The following is a 17,204-nucleotide window of genomic DNA, read 5'->3' as shown; positions in this document are numbered from 1 at the left end:
TATATTTATACCTTTGGCTAATGGATGATAAACCATTTAGCACTAATGTAGAATTTTTATGGTCTGGATGCTGCTGATTCCAGACCATTTCTTGACTCTCTAATAAGGCACAGAATTTTTTTGTCACTATGTCGTCCCACACTCTAAATAACATATAATAATTATATAAATGTAAAATAATTAACTTACAATTTCGCATTTGTTTCCATTTAAAATTTAAAAAAGTTTATTAAATATTTTTAATATATTACAATATGAATAATTATATAAAATCACTAAATAAAATTAAAAATATATATTGGCGCGAAATAAAAACGCATAAAAAAATCAAACTAGTTTGCTTTTTTTTAACGCTTGCCGTAAAAAAATCCAATTTGCACAACACCATTTAAAATGCATTATTTGCTTTTAAAACGGAGCGTTGAAAAGCTCAATTTGTGCGCACTATAATAGCCAAAAATGAGAATATTTACACTAATACTCACACAAATATTCACAAAAATGGCCGCCATATTTTGATATGATTCCAACTGTAGCAGATAACCTTAAAAATTATCTTAAATATATACAACTTGAAATAAAAGTAATGAACCATTTTATATATTTATTATTTATGTTTTCAGCAAACACAGAAGAAGAAGGATTATATATGCTACCAAGGGCATGAATATTTGACCCATACAAGTGGGAAAAAGGCCGTTTACCTTACGTGTCGCAAAAGATGTGGTGGTAGGGCCAAATTAATGATTGGCCTCGATTTAATTATCACCATTCAACATTCCTTAGACTATCAAAACTTAGTAGCTGCACAAACTTCTAATGCTAATCATGGTAATTATTTTTATATAAATATTTTATCATTGAATCGATGTTTTAACATTAGCCCCTTTAACTTCCACTTCTGATGTCATAGCCCATCAAAATATTAATTCAAGTCAAGGTATTTATGATGTTATTATTTATAACATTAACTTATAATAATTAGCTCCACAAATTATAAATTTAATTCCCCTCTAACTTCCACTTCTGATGCCATAGCCCATCAAAATATTAATTCAAGTCAAGGTATTTATGATGTTATTACTTATAACATTAACTTATAATAATTAGCTCCACAAATTATAAATTTTACTTCCCCTCTAACTTCTACTTCTGATGCCATAGCCCATCAAAATATTAATTCAAGTCAAGGTATTTATGATGTTATTATTTATAACATTAACTTATAATAATTAGCTCCACAAATTATAAATTTTACTTCCCCTCTAACTTCCACTTCTGATGCCATAACCCATCAAAATATTAATTCAAGTCAAGGTATTTATGATGTTATTACTTATAACATTAACTTATAATAATTAGCTCCACAAATTATAAATTTTACTTCCCCTCTAACTTCTACTTCTGATGCCATAGCCCATCAAAATATTAATTCAAGTCAAGGTATTTATGATGTTATTATTTATAACATTAACTTATAATAATTAGCTCCACAAATTATAAATTTTACTTCCCCTCTAACTTCCACTTCTGATGCCATAACCCATCAAAATATTAATTCAAGTCAAGGTATTTATGATGTTATTATTTATAACATTAACTTATAATAATTAGCTCCACAAATTATAAATTTTACTTCCCCTCTAACTTCCACTTCTGATGCCATAACCCATCAAAATATTAATTCAAGTCAAGGTATTTATGATGTTATTATTTATAACATTAACTTATAATAATTAGCTCCACAAAAAATTTTACTTCCCCTCTAACTTCCACCTATGATACCATCACCCATCAAAATATTAATTCAAGTCAAGGTATTTATGATGTTATTATTTATAACATTAACTTATAACAATTAGCTCCTTACTTCCCCTCTAACTTCCACTTCTGATGCCATAGCCCATCAAAATATTAATTCAAGTCAAGGTATTTATAATGTTATTATTTATAACATTAACTTATAATAATTAGCTCCACAAATTATAAATTTTACTTCCCCTCTAACTTCCACTTCTGATGCCATAGCCCATCAAAATATTAATTCAAGTCAAGGTATTTATGATGTTATTATTTATAACATTAACTTATAATAATTAGCTCCACAAATTATAAATTTTACTTCCCCTCTAACTTCCACTTCTGATGCCATAGCCCATCAAAATATTAATTCAAGTCAAGGTATTTATGATGTTATTATTTATAACATTAACTTATAATAATTAGCTCCACAAATTATTAATTTTACATTAGCCCCTCAAACTTCTGGATTTGCCATAGCCTTTCAAACTTTTATCTCAAATCAAAATAATTCAGGTGCTTATCATGTTATTAATTCAGATGTTGGAATTGAAAGTATTCAATACACAAATTGACAATTACTAAATTATATTTATAGGTAATGGTGATCTCCCTTTAGAAGTAGCCAATGTGTTAATAGATTTACATCTAAATATTAGTGGTAAAAATATGTTTATAAGGCTATTTTTTTAAATTTATTTAAAAAAAAAATTAAATACAGAATGTGACATATTATAGTAACCCTTGATGTATAATATAGCTAGGCTATTTTTTAATTATATTTAGGCATGACCTTGGAATAATTAAAAAAATATTACATCTTTTTTAAAGATAAATAATAAATCAATAATTATTTATTTGCTTTATTTATTTTTTTAAGTATCTGGTTCTGTCTGATTAAATATTAGAGCTCCATATTAATCATATTAATATATGATTTTTATATTTATTAAGATCCACAATTTATAAAATCTCAAAAAGGAAAACTGCTTCTCTTTTTCCAAAATTATATATATCGATATGCTTATCAAAAAGATGATAGAATACACTATCGTTGCAGAAAGGTTGGCTGCAAGGCTTCATGTAAATTTGATGGAATTTACACAACCTCTGGTTTGCATGAACACCAAAATGAAATCGGTCAGTTTGAAAAACTGAGAACTCACAAGGTTCTAGAGGATATTGTTGCCGAAAATCCTCTAGAGACAAGGCACAATATTTATGAAAAGGCCTTGAATAAAAGATGCCTGGAAACGCCCTCCATCGAAATGTATCCAGAGGCAATGCCCTCATTTGTTTCAATTAAGAGTACAATTGACAGATTGTTACAAAAAAATCGGCCCACTTTGCCTCAGTCTTTGGATGAACTAGTATTATTACCAGAATACATCACCACAAATAAGGGGGAGATTTTTTTAATTAATAATGATAATAATAATAATATGCTGGTGTTTGGTACATGTGAAATGCTAAAACTTGTAGAAATATGTGATGGTGATAGCATTTACATGGACGGCACCTTTTATATCGTTCCTCGACTGTACTGTCAATTGTATAGTATCCATATAATGTATCAAGAAGTTATGATACTGATTATATATGCCCTCCTCCCCGATAAAAATAGAGGGACATATATTGAATTATTTCAAATTATCTTGCAATTTTGCTCGATGAAAAATATATGATTCAATCCTCGATTTGGACAAACTGAATACGAGGCCGCAGCTATATCGGCGCTTAGGTTTGTTTTTCCTAATATGTCCATAAAATGTTTATTTATAACATTGTATATTATAATTAAAAAAATTTAGGCTGTTTTTTTCACTATTCCCAGGCTCTTTGGCGTAAATGTCAGGCGCTGGGTTTAGTTAGCGGTTATTTGCACAATACTACCATTCATCAAGTTGTTAGACGAATGACCACCTTGCCATTTTGCAAAGAAGAACATATTTCCGAGGTACGGGCATCATGCCATGCTCTGTCTGCTGAATATCCTTTGCTCAAAAATTTTATGGAGTATATGGATTTTACATGGCTCGGAGTTAATGCCATATTCCCCCGAAATATATGGACCAGGTAATTAAAACATTTAAATATTAACTTTACTTATAATCAATTTAGGTATCAAGTTGACGGCCCTAGAACAAACAACCACCTGGAGGGGTATTATCATGCCCTTAAGAGAAAAACAAACGTGGCTCACCCGAATATTTATTGTCTGATAAATATTTTAAAAAGACATCAACATTCGAGTGAGCTTAAGATCTTACAAATCAATAGTGGGTTGAACGTGAGAAGAAAAAATAAAAAATATGATCAATTAAATATTAACATTGATAATCTAACTCGTATATACGAGCGTACAAATGAAATATATCCTTTTTTAGATAATGTTTCATATTTTATAAAACAACAATCATAACCCGTATTTATTTATATTTCTTTTATATATTTACATTTTTATTATTCTCTTGCTATATATGGTATACTTTATTTACATTTTTATAATTATTTTGTATAATAATATAACTTTAATATAAAAATTTATAAATATTTTTTTTTCGCGCATATTGTATACATATTTCAGTAATAAAAATACTTATTTAGTAGATGCTTTGACCTAAAATTGTTGCTTATAGAGGGCAATGACATATAATAATACATAAACTGATGATTTATTCATTAAACCTTACTTTAAAATGTATGGTCGTAACATTATGTAAATATATTTTTAACTGCTTGTCAAAATTTTGATAAAATACGAATCCTTTGGGTGAAAATAATTTTTTATAAAAAGAAAGACCAAAGCATTCAAAAGAGTTTTTTATTCTGCCAAAATATTGTAAAAATTATAGAATCTTTATAAAATTCTAGTGACTCACAAGATTGTTTAACACACATGTTCAAGTGGTGTCATATGATTCTTTTCCGATTTGGGTTGATTTAAAAAAATATTTTTTTGTGAGTGTTTATTTAGTCTTCATTTTTCTAATAAATTATATCAGCGTCTACCTCTACATGATAGAAAAAACCTTACTCCACCCGAAAAAGATTTTTTACTGCCTATCCCCAAGAAGCATACACTCTAATTCTGAAATAAAAATAATATATATTTATACTATTTTTAAAAAATTACTATTATTTTTACTACCTTAAAAAATTACATGAGTGAAGCAAATTTAATATTATCTATTTTTTAAAATAAATAAGGAGAAAATAAATAATATGTGTTGGGGAAGTAAATAAAAAAATGCCTATTTTTTAAATAAATAAAAGAGGTTGAGAATATTTTTATATTATATTTTTATCTGTGTCTAATAATTGCAAATTGTATTATAGAAAATTTATTAAAAATGATTTAATTTAAAAATTTTTGATGTGAAGCAATGGATTATTAATAGGAAGATAAAAACCAAAAGGATTAATATGAAAAATATGAATGGCTCACTGGATGTGGATTTTCTATATCCCTATATTGTTGGTCGCTTATTATTCTTGAAGGAAAAATATGTTTGGATATGAATAATTTTTTAAAGGCAGTTTTACAGCATGAAGAATCTACCGCTTATTTGAAGTCGATAATTCAATTAAAATCATTTGCCAAAAATTGAATTAAAAATATGATAGATTTCAGGCGCAAAATATGAAACGAAATTTTACTCAAAAACAAGGACGAATTCTGCTTATTTATAAATTTTAATTTTTTGTATGGTTAGACTTATAAAAAGAAAAAATGATTTTCTATTGCTTCCCTGGTAGTATTTGATGCTTCGTCACTGTCTGAAGATTTTGCGTATAGATGGCAAGAAGATTTGTTAGGTTACATAAAATTATTTTGAATGAAATCTTATCGGGCCATTTTAAAAAATCGAAAGCGGGCTTTTAACAACAATAAATTACTTAATAAAGAATTAAAATATTTATATATAATAATAGTTAAATAGTATAGCCATAATTTACAAAATTGTAATATTTATTTTAGATTATATAATTAAAGTTTTATAATATTTACTACAGCTTTTTATATAATTAATCGTTTAAAAATTGTATAAAAATTATATGGGAATTTTTAGAGATGGACAATATTTAGAAACATTAAATTTGTTTTTTATATAATGGTTAATTTAATAATAATAACAAATTAATGTATATATTTATAATTATATAACAATAGTCTCATAATATTATAATGATTTTGAAAAGAATTAGGATTCTTAACGATGTTGCGCGAGGTTCGAGTCAGTAAAAATATATTTTATTAACTAATTTCTTTTTCTTTTCTTAAGGTATATATACATTTTTATAAAATATAAATTAGAATATAAAACGAAATACAAAAAAGTAAAATAATATTAAAAAAGTAAGGTTACGCCGTTTATAAAATAAAATTAGATTATAACAAAAATAAAATTTATATTGTAATAAAATTAGAATAATGCAACATTCTCCTTCTTCTGATAATTTCATCGGAGAAGTATAGAGAGTTTGTTGTTTAGAAGTTTTTCCCGTTTCGATTGTATTCGGTTTCTTCTTGGTTAGCGCATAAGTCTCAAATGTTCTCGTAGGTTTGATGAAATCGTTGAACGTTATCGTTAGCTTGATATCCTTATCGTACGTTGTTCACATTTCTCAATTTCATAATTAATCCAGTCGAATATTGGAATTTGGAATAAATCGGAATATATAATTTGGAATAGTTGATCAAATCAAATATATGAATAATATGCACGAATAAAATTTTGAATTTTGGAACAATAAAATATGTAATAAGGAATGATAATTTATGGAATAAGGAATAAAATTTTAATCCAGAATAAGGAACGATAAATCATAATGATTATTATATTATTTTTAAGTTAATCATAGCGTTTTATACTTTTAGCGTTTTATGCGTTTTATATTTTTAGCGTTTTATATTTTTTTGCGTTTTATATTTTTTGCGTTTTACATTTTTTAGCATTTCATATTTTATAAGCGTTTAATTTTTCGCGTTTTAGTGTTTAATTAATTTTTATTTATTTTCTATCTCCGAGGTTAAAATATGCAAATAAAATATTATTCACATTTCCCTCTCTTTAAATAAAATTTTAAATTTCACACCCTAATTTTAATTCAAAAAAAAATTCTTTATAAGATTAAGAAAATGATCTCATCACATCATTCAATTTTATCTAAAAAAAATGAGCTTTATTTCAAGAACATTTTTATCATATTAAATCCCTTTTAATTCATATGTTTTAATTACATTTTAATAATCTTCTTGTTTAGGATTTTTAATGGTTTATTTTTAATTATATCTAAGAATTCATCTTTAGGTTTAGTTAATTAACAACAATTAGTCATCATTCAAGAAATCAAAAAATATCAATATTTCACTAAGAATTTAAGTAAATAATTTTTTAAAGGCTTTTTGTGTGTTCAAATATATCCATTATGATTTTACATTTTAGTGATTTTAAAAATTTATAACATGCCTTTATCCTGGCATAAAATTTTAATTTTTAATAACTTTTCTTCTTACGTGGATTAGAATAATAAGTAATCATCATTGGTCTCACAAAATAGAATTCATAACCTATCGTTCAACTTCCATATCAGTTCTTCCTAGGTTGTCACATTAGGTTAGGTGCTGGTTATCATATTCCAGTCCAACATCCAGAGCCGGGACACCATGAAGAAAGAAGCTTTTTGCATGAAAGAACGTGCTAAGGTTTGATTCTTGGTCATCTCCATAGATTAGACATTGGTCATATCAATAGATTAGGCAGTCACAATAAATAAGGTAATAATAGGTAGTCATCTCCATAGGTTAAGCAGTCTCCATAGGTTAGATAGTCATCTCAGTAGATTAGGTAGTCACAATAGATAAGGTAGTCATAATAGGTAGTCATCTCCATAGGTTAAGCAGAAGGTAGAGTCATAATAGGTAGTCATCTCCATAGGTTAAGCAGTCTCCATAGGTTAGATAGTCATCTCAGAAGATTAGGTAGTCGTCTTTTTCTAGTCCACCACCCAGACGGGCACCATGAAAAGAATTAGGATGGTGACGATATGGCGCGAGGTTCGAGTCAGTAAAAATATATTTTATTAACTAATTTCTTTTTCTTTTCTTAAGGTATATATACATTTTTATAAAATATAAATTAGAATATAAAACGAAATACAAAAAAGTAAAATAATATTAAAAAAGTAAGGTTACGCCGTTTATAAAATAAAATTAGATTATAACAAAAATAAAATTTATATTGTAATAAAATTAGAATAATGCAACAGATTTTTATATTAATAATTTATAATTACATATTATAATTTATAAAATTATTTATATATTAATAATTTAGACTTCTTTACATTTTCATCATTTAATATCTCGCTATTTTGATAATCGCTATTGGGTTTAGTTAGCTTATATTTGCATAACTTTGCCATTTTGCAAGGAAGAACATGTTCCTGAAGTACAATCATCATGCCATGCTCTGTCTGCCGAATATCATTATTCTGCTTTACCGTTTTAATAAATCAAATGAGAGATAAGTGATTTTCATTGTTTCCCTATAGCTATTCACCATAAGCTATGTTAAAAGTAGCGCGCTACATTTTTTAAATAGCGATAGTTAGTTACTATACTTTTATAAAAATGGTAGCTAATTAATAGCGCTGCCATTTATTTAGAGTAGCCATAGCTAAAAAAGAGGGGAAGCTTGAGAGGAGATTGTAGAACAATCTCTGAAAAAATTTAATACGTAACTTATTAGGTTTATTTTAATATTTAATTATAATTTTTTATTGGAAAAAATTGTAGTATAATTAGTTTTCATTTTTCTAATAATTTAGGATTTGCTCCTTATCAACGTCTACATAGAGAAAAAAAACTCTTACCTCTTACCCCTAAATGATTTTTTATTCACTATTCTTAAAGGCGATATGATGGCATGTACCTTCTCCCCCGCATGTCGCTATTGCTTCTTATTAGTATTCTCCTTTATTAAATATAAATTTGTATTTATATAATACCTCCCCCCCCCCCCCTCATATAATATAGAAATGATTTAAATACAATTGCAATATACATGTTTATAATATCATATAATAAACATAATATTAATATGGATAAATTATAGTTAAAATTTATAAAAGATATATGTGTTTATTTATAATTTAAAACAATTTATATAATATTATTAGATAAAAATTACGCCTAATATATTATATTATACAACACTATTAATATATAAAACTTATATATGTAATAATATAATTATATAATTAAAATAATATAATAAAATGATTTACATTTTAATAATTTATATAGATTTTCATTCATTTAATTCCTTGCTATTTTGGATTCTTGCTATTTAGAGGTGGAACCCATTCAAATATATCATTAAAATTTTAAAATATACATGAATGATTAATAAACCAATGACTGAAAATCTACCACATTCCCTTCTTTTGAAGAGACCTACAAATTTAGTACTTTATGAAGTTTTCGAAACAATTAAAACTCGTTATCCTAACTCCAAAAGAACTTTAAAAGATACATGTAAACGTAAGAAAGATAACACAAATATATCCAATCCAGTTGAAGATTTATCAGCTCATTCTTCAGCACAGTCTTTATCATCATTAAAAATTAATAAAAATGATAGTATAATTCAAAAAAATAATAAAATAGATATTTCTTCTACATCATCAAATGCTGATTCAATTAATTCCTTTGAAATAGTTAACCCTATCAGTAGTATAAATGATAAAAAATATTATAGTTTGGACAATAATGATATTTATAAGATGCTAGAAATTAAATCTGGGAATGATGCAAATATAGATGATAATGATACTTTAGAGCAAATGATGGCTGAAGCAAGTAAGACTAAATTTTAAAAAGGTTGATTTAATAGAAACAGGGGAATCAAATTTGTTATTTTAAATTTTTCTTCAGCAAAAAAAATATTAAATGGGTTGATGTGATTTAAATCTTTTTTTATAATTTTAATAATATTAATACTATAAAGCTATAAAAAATATTTATCCTGAAATCAATTTTTTTTAATTAGTAAACTCTTTTTTAAAATTAACTTATTTATTTATAAAAAATTAAACTAAGATAAAGAAATTTATAGGCACAATTAAAAAATAATATTCTCTTTTTGATATTTATTTTAATACAGTTTAATAGTATATTATTTTATAAATTGTAGTTTTTAAATAAAAAATATATAATGCTTAAAAATATATTGCTAGACAAATATATATATGGAAATTTAAGGGAAGGTATAAGTCAACAGATAAAACTATTGAATTTTTAAAAATTAATATTGTTTAATTTTATGAAGAATTTTTAATTATTTGAACTTTACCTTATTTAAATGAATATTGATGTTCAATATTTTGATAAGAAAAATTAATTTATGCATTTTTATATAAAAAATTATTAATTTTATTCTGGTTTACAAAATTTTACTTTTACTAGATTTATATAAAAATGAATTATTAGATAAATTAAAATAATCAAAAATTGTTAACATTGAAATTATTTTTTAATTATTAAATATATTAAAATTAGTATGAATTAGGCAAATATTGATAATTAATTATATATGATAAGGTATTTTTTTAATCAATCCAATTTAGTATTAATAATGATTCATTTATAAATCTTATAGAAAAATAGATGTTTAATTGAATAAAATGCATTTCCCCTAAAATATTTTTGATTTTTAATTTTATTCATAAATTTCCTTTCAATATTAATGAAATTAGTTATAATATATTTTATTGTATGTATAATTCTTCTTAACAAAATTATCAACAATAATTAAAACAGGAATTATTTTATGTAAGGGTATTGCTTCTAATGGTAATACCTTTAGTAATGTTTATTGACAATTTTTTTATACAACTTTATTTCTTTGATTCCATAAATTTATAATGCTGATTACTCTGTTAAAATAATTCAAAAGAACACAAAATGAACAATCAAATATTAAGTTTGCAGAGTTGTTAAAGGATCGAATCAAAAGATCGCCAATCCTGGATTCGATCCTAAATTTGTCAATTTTCTTGGATTCGGAATCCTGACCTCAAATTGAAGATCGTGATCGAGATCTTTTTCTTAAATATTCGATCCCAATCCTTTTAAAAATTAATTTTTTACTTAAAAACCAACAAATAAAATAAAAATTTTGAAAATTAAATTAAAATATTATTTAAAAAAAAATATCTATCTACATCATATTTTATCAACCACTATTCCACCATATTTCAAAAATTTCATTTCTTTAATTTTTGGAAGTGATTTAAAGCCTACAAATACAAGTTTTATTTATTTAATTTAATTTAATTATATTATAATATAAATAAATCTAGGTTTTAATAATGTCCTCCATTATAAATTTAGAAGATGATTCATCTAATAGTACTACTATTGATATGACAGTAGATATAGGTGAGAATGAGAATCTTTTACCATTTCATAATTTACGTAAGTAATTTACTCTATGTGAAATGGATGGAAGTAACCAGACAATGATCTATGCAAAATGTTCTTTATGCAAAAATAAGATTTCCTCCTCAAAGATTAGTAGCTCAAATTTAAAGAGACATCTAAAAGTTTATTTTAAAAATATAATTTTTATTATTTATGAAAATAATTAATATATTTATCTATGAGTTAATCTTAATTATAATAATCATATATTAGAAGAAAATATTATAAATTTGGTATTTTAAGGGAATTTATATATGACCTTTTTAACCAGTTATAAATAATAATATACCTTAATATGTTTAACAAAATTTATGTTGAACCCTTTATTCATAAGTTCTTATATTGTTAGATATCAGATATCTGCAAAATTTATTAAAAAAATTAGTAAAATATTTTTAACAAGTCTGGTCTACTAAGCCTCTGATATCTGGTAAAATTTTAATGAGCCTAATAGGCATTAAAAATTATTAAATTTAATCAATATTATACAATTGGTCAGGCCTGACTGTAAAATCTAAAGGGCTAACTTTTGCAGATACCTGATTTATATGAATGAACACTTATTTAATAATAAATTAATTATCATTTATTAATATAGATTTCCTTCACTATATGATGACAGTAATATATTGGCATCAATAATTCACCCAAAGTTTAAGCTCAATTGGCCTTTTATTAATCTGCCACAAAATTTGTTGCTAAAAGAAAGGTTAATTGCCCATTTAGAAGATATATACAGGGTCAACCACATGCAGATCCTTCAAATGAATGCATGGATGAAATCGATACCTTTTTGGGGAAAAATTTATCAAAAAATGCTCTTTCAATTATAAATTTTTTATTCTAATCATGATTCAGTGAATATTTTTAATAATTATGTTAATTTAAAATTTTTTTTTATTGAATATAGCACACCCTTGCCATCAAGCGCTCCTGTGGAGCGCTTGTTTTTTTAGTAAAGCTTAACATGTACTTAATGAAAAACGTGGATGTTTAAATGATGATAATTTTGAAAAAATTTTATTATTAAAGGTTAATTTTATTTATAAATAAATATATTCTAATTGTTATTATATATTATATTATTCAATTATAATAAATTTATACCATATTTATTTAATTTTTATATTAGTTAATTTTGCATCAATAAGAAATTTAAATAAGAAAAGGATCGTGATTGTGATCGCGATCCTTTTTTTTAAAAAAGGTCGATCCTGGATTTCGATCCTATTTTTTAAAAAAGATCGTGATTCGATCTTTTTAAAAAGATCAATTAACAAGCTTGTAAGTTTGTTAATTTGATTGAACAATAATTATATAATTCGGAGCAAAGAATATATTTAGTTGTCACAATTTTATTTTATTTAAGTCTAATCAGTTAAAAGAATAGTGAATAAGCAAAAAAGAAAACATGATATAGATCCCAATAACTACTATTATTAGCTAATACAGTGTTATACATCATTGGAGGGGGCAAATTACTAAATAGTTTTTGGGGTTGTTCCAAAATGAAATCTGGATGCATTGCATCTCTACTTTATATTCATTCTTATATATATTATATCTTAGTTTGGGTGAGAATAATTTTTAATAAACCCCCCTCTCCCTTCACCCTCCTTTAATTTGGAGTTGATATGGCACTTAATTTATTTTGGCTATATAATTTAAATTTTATAGGTGAAGAGCCGGCGATTGATTTTTTGGACAAGACACATGTTAAATTACTAAAATGTGATTTAGAAGAGCAATTGAAAGTTTTATTTTACTGCATTTTTCTTTTCTTTATCATTTTTTTCACCTTCACCTTATTCATTTTTTTTATAATATATTTTTTTATCTTCTTAAAGGCTATATCTAAAAAAATTTTCTAAATGACAAATTTTATTTCAGAATTTATAGAATTACATTTTGGACAAAAAAATATATCTTCTTTTTCGATAAAGTTTTAAAATTTTATGAATCTTTTTTGATATTTGGATATCCTAAATCAAAAATATAGAATATATAAATTTAATAACAAAATATTCAAAATTTAAGGTAAATGCTGAACTAAAAAACCTACTCTTAGCATCCGTGGGTAGTTCGTTGATGAACAAATTGGAAACTCTGGTTCAAGATAAGTGCAAATTACAGTCCCAAGAACTGGATTTTAACTTCAAACAAAGGCTGGCAACTTCATCCCTCGATGATTTAACGGAAAATTTTGGTGCTCTTTGTCAATCCTATCAAACAAAATATTTAGCTGCTAAGTTTTTATATAGTCAAAAAATAGATTTTTTACACAGAATTAAATAATGGTTTAAAGAATTTGCTAAAACAGAAATACAAAAACATTATTACTTTAAAAATTTGAAACCATACTTACACAAAGTAAAGCTTCAGTAACAATTTAATTTTTAGTTGTGTTTAAACCTAGTCTTTCTGACCTATCACACATATTAGTTATTGCTACAAGAATCTCAATTCTACCAACTTTCGACACAATTCTACCTTTCCCCATATTTTCAGGTTTATTTCTCCTTTAAATATACAAAGTTGGAATCTCTACTAAAAATGGTTCTAATGTACGGAATATAAAAAAAAGATGTTCTGGATTTTGTTCTGGCCCTAAAAAAAATTTTAATTGTTTTTCATGTCTGGTTCTTTTTAGCTCAGAGGGTCCTAGATTCTGGCTTCGGTTCCTAGATTTGTTCTGGCAGGACTGAAGGTTTGAACAGCTTCAATCTTTCATAATTACTCCAATTATAGACTCTTAATTACCATGTTATTTAGCTGAGATGCGATGATGCCACTTTTGTGACCGATGTGGTCAATACAAAAATTTACAATTATATGTAACGTTTATTGAAAAAAGAGAAACTACTTAAAATTTATCAATATTATATTATATTACTTATTTTAATATATGAAATTTATTAAAGTAAAAATAATTAGACCATAACTTCTTTCTTATCGGTTTTAAAAAATGGGAAAAAATCAATTCATTACTTAATTAAAAGGAACATAAAAGCGAAGGCCCTCGGCTTTTTTTAGTCCTGACCAACTAGGTTTTGCCATCAAAGATGGTTGTGGCATTGTCACACTCATTCCTCATTCTCAAGGGATAAAGTAATATTAAGGTTTACTAAAAATGTATTTAGTTCTATTTGACGCCACATCTTCCTCCCAACCTTTTATTATCATTTTCTTTCTTACCTTTAGCTTTTATTGGCCTTTATATCATATCTGGAAAAGTCCCAAAAAGATATCCAACAGGCGAATCCATATAGGCACCTATTCTACAGGTAAGTTAGCAATCTTATGGCATCATTGAAATGTTGCTTAATTGATCCAAACCTATGATATCCGGACACTTAAAGATATCCTAAAATGTGATTGAATAGTGTAAATATTTTTAACTTGCTTGATTGATCAAAAGACCGTAGCCCATGTCATGACAACGGTAATTCTTTACTATCGAAATCCCTTACTTCAGGATTCTCGAATTTCTCCCACTTATTTAGTAATTTTTTTAATGCATTTTTGATTCTTTTGTGTCCATATCTATATTAATTTCGCAACTCATCTTTATAAATAGTTATAATTGCCACCTTAAGATGATTTTAAAAACTGTACTCATCTTTAGCATGGTTCTTAGTTATATAAAATTAGCAAATGTTTAATAAATAATGTACATAAATTTTTATTTTTTTTAATACATTTATTAATTTTGAAGATGATAAATTCATATATATATATATAAAAGGTTGATGAATAATAATTTAAACCGTGTCATATCATATTCCTCTTCGATTTATCTTAAAATCGCTCATATTTTGACAAAAGATATCGCCGAAAGAAACGCTTTGAAAAGTGAATTAGTCAAAATTTATAAGTAAACGATTTTTAAGTGTTTTTCTTCTTCTATAAATGCATATAAATAAATAATTTTTTTTAAACAAAAAATAAAAAGATATTATGTATATTTAAATTTATTGAAAATATATTTATCATTTATATTAGTTTAAGAAATTGATATATGTAAATTATAAATTTAATAATATAAATAAAAGAAAAAAAATTAACATTCACTTTTCTTTTCTAATAGGTTTAGAAATCTCATTTGTATATGATTTTAAATAAATTCATAGGCTAAAAAAAATTAAATTTATGAAGGTTATTATTTTTGGATGTCGATTAAAATTAAAAGTATCAACCCAATATACCTATTCTTATCGATGTCTCCCTGTCTTTAAAATTAAATGCGATTATTAAACTCTTCTTTAAAATAATAAGTATTTGATAAATAATAATTTATTTAAAAAAATTAAACCTCAAATATGTAGTTTTCCATAAACTACCTCATATAATTTTTACAAGAGATTTCAAAAGTAAAAGGTTTATAATGTATTCTATTCATATATAATAATTTAATGTTTTATTTGATAGATTACTAACTCCCAATCGATCTAATAAAGAAATACCAATTCCGAATTTCGACATTTTTGAACTTATGCATCGTATCACAAAATTTCTGAATCCCCATGATAAAGATATTCCAAAAGATGACCTGATAATTTCGCCTACGCCTATCGAATATGATTTACAAGTTTTTTTTAAAAAATTGATATTAATTATAACATTTGATTCATTAAGCATTAGATGAAATCCTATGAATTCTTAAATCAAAATATCTTTAAATCATTTTTAATATCAGATTAAAAATAGAAAAAGAAATAATAGGCAGTTAAAAAAAATCTAAATAGTTACGGGAAAAATTATGATTATGCTAAAATTGATTCGCATAAAGTTATGAATCTCATGAATGCATATTATTTTTTTAATATTTATTCTTACCAAATGCCATTAATGTTCGGCAGATCGACCAGATCCTAATCGCATTAATGATTTGTGACAGGATTGTACAATACTAATCAAACAAAATGTTAATGATTTTTTAAAAATAAAAATTTTCAATTTGGGCCAAAATTTTTTTTTAGCTATTGCTCAATGAAATGAATTCCAAAATTGGTCAGAATATAAACGATCTAAATGCCGAGTCAATAATTTCCGAAAATTATTCTACGAATTTATCCATCATTCCTCGCCAAAATATTGGACCCACGAAAATTGCACAAAAAGACGATATAGTAGACGCATCTAGTCGGATTAAAGTTGTATGATATAAGTCCAACGATATCATGATAAAACAATTGTCTTAATTTTTAGGTTGATCCAATTCGCTTCTGGGTGATTAATTATGTTATGTTTAATCTGTCACATCCACCATATTAAATTCGCCATTTAGTTTCTATAAACATACAATAACAAGTTATATTAGTAGGAATGAGAAGGAATATGTTATAAATTTTTTAACATCCTTTTTTTTGCCAGCTTTATTAAAACAAAATATCAGGAGCCAATTCTGCTTTTGAGATAGGTTTCTAATATAATTGTATATTCCATGTCTTATAAAATTCCTCATCAATTTAAACAATTTTTCAATTATTAAGACATAATAAATTTGATTTATTAAATTTAATTTTTTTAAAACGATTTTTTGATTCTTGAATCAAAAGATGTTTTTCATTTCATATTTTTTTAAAAAAATATAAGCGGGGCAATTTTTATATTATTTTACTTGTAATTTATATAATTTTTTTTAGCATGAAATCGCAAATTCTTTAAAATCATTTAATTGATTTATTATAATATAAAAGTGTGAAACAACCACTCATTCCACAAAAAAGTATAATTTATATAAATCCTTGTCTTTGCATTATAATTATGAATTGTGATATATGATTTTTTTTAAAATATGTAATTTAAAATAAAAACTATGAAATAAAATTATGTTGAGTTTTTTTACACTTTTTTGTTAAAAAAATTTTTTAGTATCATTTTTAAAGTTCAGTTCCGTTCTGGCATAGTTTTA

At 25.0% G+C, this 17,204-nt stretch overlaps 2 protein-coding genes across 8 annotated transcripts; both read left to right on the top strand.

Moving 5' to 3' along the window:
* The first annotated feature begins 490 nt into the window (after positions 1 to 490).
* Positions 491 to 4,269, top strand: LOC135931596 (uncharacterized). Of its 5 annotated transcripts, none has more exons than XM_065468827.1 (9): positions 1,776 to 1,817; positions 1,863 to 1,929; positions 1,975 to 2,055; positions 2,101 to 2,181; positions 2,227 to 2,355; positions 2,399 to 2,461; positions 2,755 to 3,541; positions 3,635 to 3,876; positions 3,922 to 4,269. In XM_065468827.1, exons 1-7 carry the CDS (start codon positions 1,779 to 1,781, stop codon positions 3,483 to 3,485), a joined length of 1,191 nt encoding a protein of 396 aa, XP_065324899.1. In that variant the 5' UTR covers positions 1,776 to 1,778; the 3' UTR covers positions 3,486 to 3,541; positions 3,635 to 3,876; positions 3,922 to 4,269. The 5 variants fall into 5 exon arrangements, with proteins under 5 accessions (XP_065324900.1, XP_065324899.1, XP_065324898.1 ...); XM_065468826.1 differs by having other exon boundaries at positions 3,612 to 3,876; XM_065468829.1 differs by having other exon boundaries at positions 2,254 to 2,355; positions 2,755 to 3,876.
* Positions 4,270 to 9,156: 4,887 nt separating this feature from the next.
* Positions 9,157 to 16,989, top strand: LOC135931052 (uncharacterized). Of its 3 annotated transcripts, XM_065467911.1 has the most exons (7): positions 9,157 to 9,525; positions 9,567 to 9,667; positions 12,968 to 13,044; positions 13,328 to 13,539; positions 15,036 to 15,164; positions 15,719 to 15,878; positions 16,270 to 16,986. In XM_065467911.1, exons 1-7 carry the CDS (start codon positions 9,497 to 9,499, stop codon positions 16,450 to 16,452), a joined length of 891 nt encoding a protein of 296 aa, XP_065323983.1. In that variant the 5' UTR covers positions 9,157 to 9,496; the 3' UTR covers positions 16,453 to 16,986. The 3 variants fall into 3 exon arrangements, with proteins under 3 accessions (XP_065323983.1, XP_065323981.1, XP_065323982.1); XM_065467909.1 differs by having other exon boundaries at positions 9,157 to 9,667; positions 16,270 to 16,989; XM_065467910.1 differs by lacking the exon at positions 16,270 to 16,986 and adding an exon at positions 15,926 to 16,039 and having other exon boundaries at positions 9,157 to 9,667.
* The last annotated feature ends 215 nt before the right edge of the window (positions 16,990 to 17,204 follow it).

The sequence above is a fragment of the Gordionus sp. m RMFG-2023 genome, chromosome 1 (genome assembly GCF_954871325.1).
Source record: "Gordionus sp. m RMFG-2023 chromosome 1, tfGorSpeb1-WG-v2, whole genome shotgun sequence".
NCBI classification, from domain to species: Eukaryota; Metazoa; Nematomorpha; class Gordioida; order Chordodea; family Parachordodidae; genus Gordionus; species Gordionus sp. m RMFG-2023.
The sequence above is the reverse complement of the archived record's forward strand: the minus strand, read 5'-3'. Positions and strand labels throughout refer to the sequence as shown.